This window comes from Lycium ferocissimum, chromosome 9 (genome assembly GCF_029784015.1).
Source record: "Lycium ferocissimum isolate CSIRO_LF1 chromosome 9, AGI_CSIRO_Lferr_CH_V1, whole genome shotgun sequence".
Lineage (NCBI taxonomy): Eukaryota > Viridiplantae > Streptophyta > Magnoliopsida > Solanales > Solanaceae > Lycium > Lycium ferocissimum.
The window spans coordinates 33052890-33057255 of record NC_081350.1 but is presented as its reverse complement, the minus strand read 5'-3'; the positions used below and the strand labels follow the sequence as shown (position 1 = coordinate 33057255).

Here is a 4366-nt window from a genome sequence, read left to right as displayed (position 1 = left end):
TCATCCATCGCCAAGGCAACAAAATGACCAAGAGGCCGATCCTCGACGCAACCCCATCACAACCGGGAAGTGCTCCGAGTCTCCTCCTACCGTCCTTACCCCGTCCTGGCTCCCTCTACACATGTCCTTGATCACCCTAATGTACGCCATAGGTCCACCTTTAGCCTCCAAGCATCTCCACAGATCTCCTCGAACTTTGTCGTAAGCCTTTTCTAGGTCGACGAATCACCATACGTAAGTCTCTCTTCCTCTCCCTATATCGCTCCACCCGCCTCCTCTACAAGATGGATGGCCTCTCGTAGTCGAGCGTCCCGCATGAATTCAAACCGGTTCTTCCGAAATAGATACACCTCTCTCTCACCCTCATCTCCATCACCCTTTCCCACACTTTCATAGTATGGCTTAGTAGCTTCGATACCTCTATAGTTGTCACAAACTCTTATATCGCCCTTGTTCTCAGACATAGGATCATTACACTCGACCTCCATTCTTCGGCATCATTGCCGTCTTAAAGATGACATTAAACAACCTAGTCGCCCACCCAAACCCGCCGAGCCCGCAATCTTCCAAAATTCTCCAGAATCTCGTCAGTCCCGTCGCTCTTCCCGCGCATCCTACGATCAAAGACCCTTAACTTTCTCAACCTTAATACTCCTGCAATACCCAAAATCGTGACGCCTCCCTGTAAGTTCTAAATCTCCCATGTCCCTGTCCCCTTCTTCATTCAAGAGTTTGTGGAAATATGACTGCCATCTCCGTCTAATGAGAGCCTCTTCTACCAATACTTTGTCATGCTCGTCCTTGATGCACTTCACTTGATCCAAATCACGTGAGTAAGTTAGAATGATCATAAATTTTAAAAGTCTTCTATTCTTTCTTAAAATTCATACCACTTTAATCTATATCGCGTGAGTTAGAATGATGGAAATAAATTTCAAAATTCTTCAGTTTTTATTAGGGTTTGATTTGTTAGAGGTTTTTAGATAATTTGAATACATTTTACTAGCGTCATTTGCAGTCAAACGATCTATTTCACTTGCTCTTCTTTACTGCCAAGAATCCACGTTGACATGTATAATTAATAGTAGTATAATGTTTTAGACAGATTGACTTTGAATTTTTCTTTGGACTTTGACATTGAAACTGCAGTTTCCTGAAGTAACTTTTGACGTACACGTTGTTATTTCTTTCTCTGTTAGAGTACTTCTCGAAGATTTTACTTTTGCTTCACTTCTGGAATCAATTGTTGTACTTGGAGGAAAAAGGACAAATGATTTTCCAGTAATAGTTTTGGAGTTTTTTTGGCTTCTTTGCAAGTGTTTAATCAATGTCAAATCAGTCGTATTTGATAAGAAAAAGAATTTCAACACCTCAAAACGACCAAGAAATGTGCCATTCACGTGCAGATTTGGAGGTCAGATGGAATATTATTTCTTTTTCCGTTTACCTGGTTCAATTTATCCAGCTAAAAATAGAAAGATGAAAATTAAAAGAAATTAAAGAAGAGTTTCATTAAAAGGTGAAATGAAAACTGTGTCGCTAGGAGAATAGCGCGCATATATTGTGAACTTGAGTTATGTCTTATAAAACTCTTCATTACTTTCATCTCTCATGCCAATGTGGGAATCGCCTAAGGTGTCATCTGCACCTCAACTTCTAAAGCTTACCAACCCACAACCTAGCCAATCCTAGTTGACCCGCCCTCATAATCTTCCGTCAAGGACATCACATAAACTTATCAAGGATTTTAAAAGAAATCATGTAGGTTTTTTCCTTCGAAAGAAAAAAAAAATCCAGCCTAAACTAGGAATTTTTATCGATTAGCTGGGAGGTAGTCCAACATAAAATAAAGCTTGGAGTTTTTAGTAGGAAGCAGTTCTCGCTTCAATGGACCTAACAGGTGCAAATTTAAATTGTTGGGACTCCAAAAAAAAAAAAAAAAAACTAACATATAGTTTGCTGGAACACGTTTTAATAGGTTATGGCAGAGGCAGCAAATAAACGGTAATTAGGATTGGGGGAAAACAGCCACTGCAAATAAAGTTTAACCTTCGTGCATGGACTTACGGTAAGTAATTGTATTCCTTAATCAATATTGTTTACAATGTTCTGAACAATATTGTTCAACAAACTAAACTTAAATATTAGTACATTCAATTAAACTTTACTACTCAGGGGTCCTTTGTTTGGAAACAGGTTATTCCGGGAGTATTTATCCTGGGATTAGTTATTCCATACTCCCACAGGGATAAAATAACCTTACAATCCCGGGATAACTAATCATGGGATTAGTTATATCGCAATTTTATCTCAATCAAATATGGAATAAACTCATCTCCAACATGGTTTTTATTTTAACTAAGGGGGTTCAAAAATATAAAGAAGTAGAGAAATGAAGAAGCCAAGGGGGTTGAAAGATCTACTATATATACATAAAAAATAATTTTTACCTTATATATATAGTGTAATTTTTCACCGACCCTTACTGGGTCCGCCCCTATTCATCTCAAATTTAATCCTGGAATTATTCCTACCTTATCCTCATACCAAACGAGCCCTTACAAAGATTATTTTTTATTGATTCAAGAACTTATAAGCAAATACTGTTGCCCTCCGTAGGCAAGCAGGGGTGGATTTAGGGGGGGGTGTGAGTGTTCACCCGAACACCCCAAAGGTGAAAGATTATACCGTATATATAGGGTAGATTTTACATGCTTTTATACATATATAAGTTTTGAACACCCTAAATATTTTCAAAAAGTTAATTTTCAAGCGATCCATGTTGTTCAAAATGCTTTTTGCGTCCCGGTTTGATCCCCGAGACAAGATTGTTTTTTAAATTTAACTTTTCATTTTTTTCAACCCTCCGAGCCGAAAATTAAATTCATCCGCGCCACTGTAAGCAAGCAACTTAAGAAAGTCAACAAATTTAAAGCTTGCAAGCATATGTCTGTATATTGAAAACATTCTCAACACGTACTCAGCCAGTAATATGATCAAGGTTCTTATACACCCAAGTTCAAATTATGTGTTTCATATACATACAAATATAAACTAATTTGAGTTTTAGAATCAACTGATCATATAATTTTTTACATTATAAAATTAGAAGTATTTGCTTATAAAGTCACTTCAGATTTGAATAAGATGCGAACAGCCCAGGTGAGGACTCGATAACGACGATAAGGGCCATGACTCCTCCGATTTCTTCACTCTCTTCTCTTCCCCTATTTCCTCCGATTCTCTCCGCCGCTTCACGCAGCCATCCACGGCGGCGCTAAGGTAATTCTCGCCCTGCACCTCCAATGGAAAATTCAGGATTGCTTTACTTCCACGCATCGTAAATGCGGCTTTATCATAAGCCTTAGCTGCTTCAACTGCGGTTTCAAATGTTCCTAACCAAACCCTAGAACCACGTCGTTTTGGATCTCGGCTCTCCGCCGCATACTTTCCCCATGGCCGCCGTCTCACTCCTCTGTAATGTTGCTTCCTCTCTTCAATCGAAACAATTGGATTATTCGATTGATGAGTCGAATTGCCTAAATCGATCCACTCGAATTTCTTCACCGGAGGTAAATCAATTTTTAGTGAAGGTTTCCGATCAATAACTTTACTCGATTTCGGTGATGAGAGGTCGATGATTAATTGAGGTTTCGATTCAAATTGAAAGCAATTGCTTTTATTTTCCTCGTAATCGGAGCTTGAAATCGACGGCTCCGATTCTAGTTTGACTGAATTTGCTGATTGAAGAGCTCGAATTTGAAAATTCCGTTCCAAATTGAAAGAAATCAGCTTCAAAATCGGAGAAAAAATCAAAATAATTCAAGCCATCCGTCACAGTATTATTATTACTACACTCACTAGTACTAGTTAGTTCCGCCCCAAAGTTCAAAGTTTTCGGGGGAAAATCCCCGAGGAGATGATTTCTAATTTTCTCCAATGCAAAATATTCATTAAAACATTCCATTACAAAGCCAAATTGAGAAAAGGAAAAGATAGAGAAAAAGTGAAGAAGGATGAATTTTTCAATGAAGCTTTGTAAGTGTTTGATGAAGAGTGGATAGGGAACTGGAAAGATATATATATATACTGATGAAGATAAGGAAATTTCTGGAAAGATATATATATATACTGATGAAGATAAGGAAATTGTCTGAAGATAATTTTGTTTGCTGTATAGTTTGAAGGTTCCTTTCTGGTGCTTGAGGTCTACGAACGAAGCTTCGGTCAAATGGATGATTGACTTTAACAATTAACTATTCAGATAATTAACAAACAATTAATTAAAAAAAAAAGGGGGGGGGGGGGCGGGGGTGGGGACGGACAGCCCTATTCTGCCAAAAAATAATGCTCAAATTATTATTTT

General features: G+C 38.1%; 1 protein-coding gene and 1 pseudogene across 1 annotated transcript; both read right to left on the bottom strand.

The window, feature by feature from the left end:
* On the bottom strand, window positions 1-488 carry LOC132031819 (uncharacterized). Its single transcript, XM_059421715.1, has 2 exons — window positions 362-488; window positions 1-212 (listed from the first exon to the last, which is right to left on the bottom strand). Exons 1-2 carry the CDS (start codon window positions 486-488, stop codon window positions 1-3), a joined length of 339 nt encoding a protein of 112 aa, XP_059277698.1.
* Window positions 489-3132: 2644 nt separating this feature from the next.
* LOC132031818 (ethylene-responsive transcription factor 6-like) lies at window positions 3133-4035 on the bottom strand (annotated as a pseudogene).
* Window positions 4036-4366: the final 331 nt, after the last annotated feature.

What these genes read in the sequence shown, in the direction of transcription:
- LOC132031819 (XM_059421715.1), bottom strand. Translation starts at nt 488, where the DNA reads ATGGAGGTCGAGTGTAATGATCCTATGTCTGAGAACAAGGGCGATATA. An exon ending in AAAGGGTGATGGAGATGAGG is followed by an intron (nt 213 to 361) that starts GTGAGAGAGAGG and finishes TCGTCGACCTAG; the next exon opens with AAAAGGCTTACGACAAAGTT.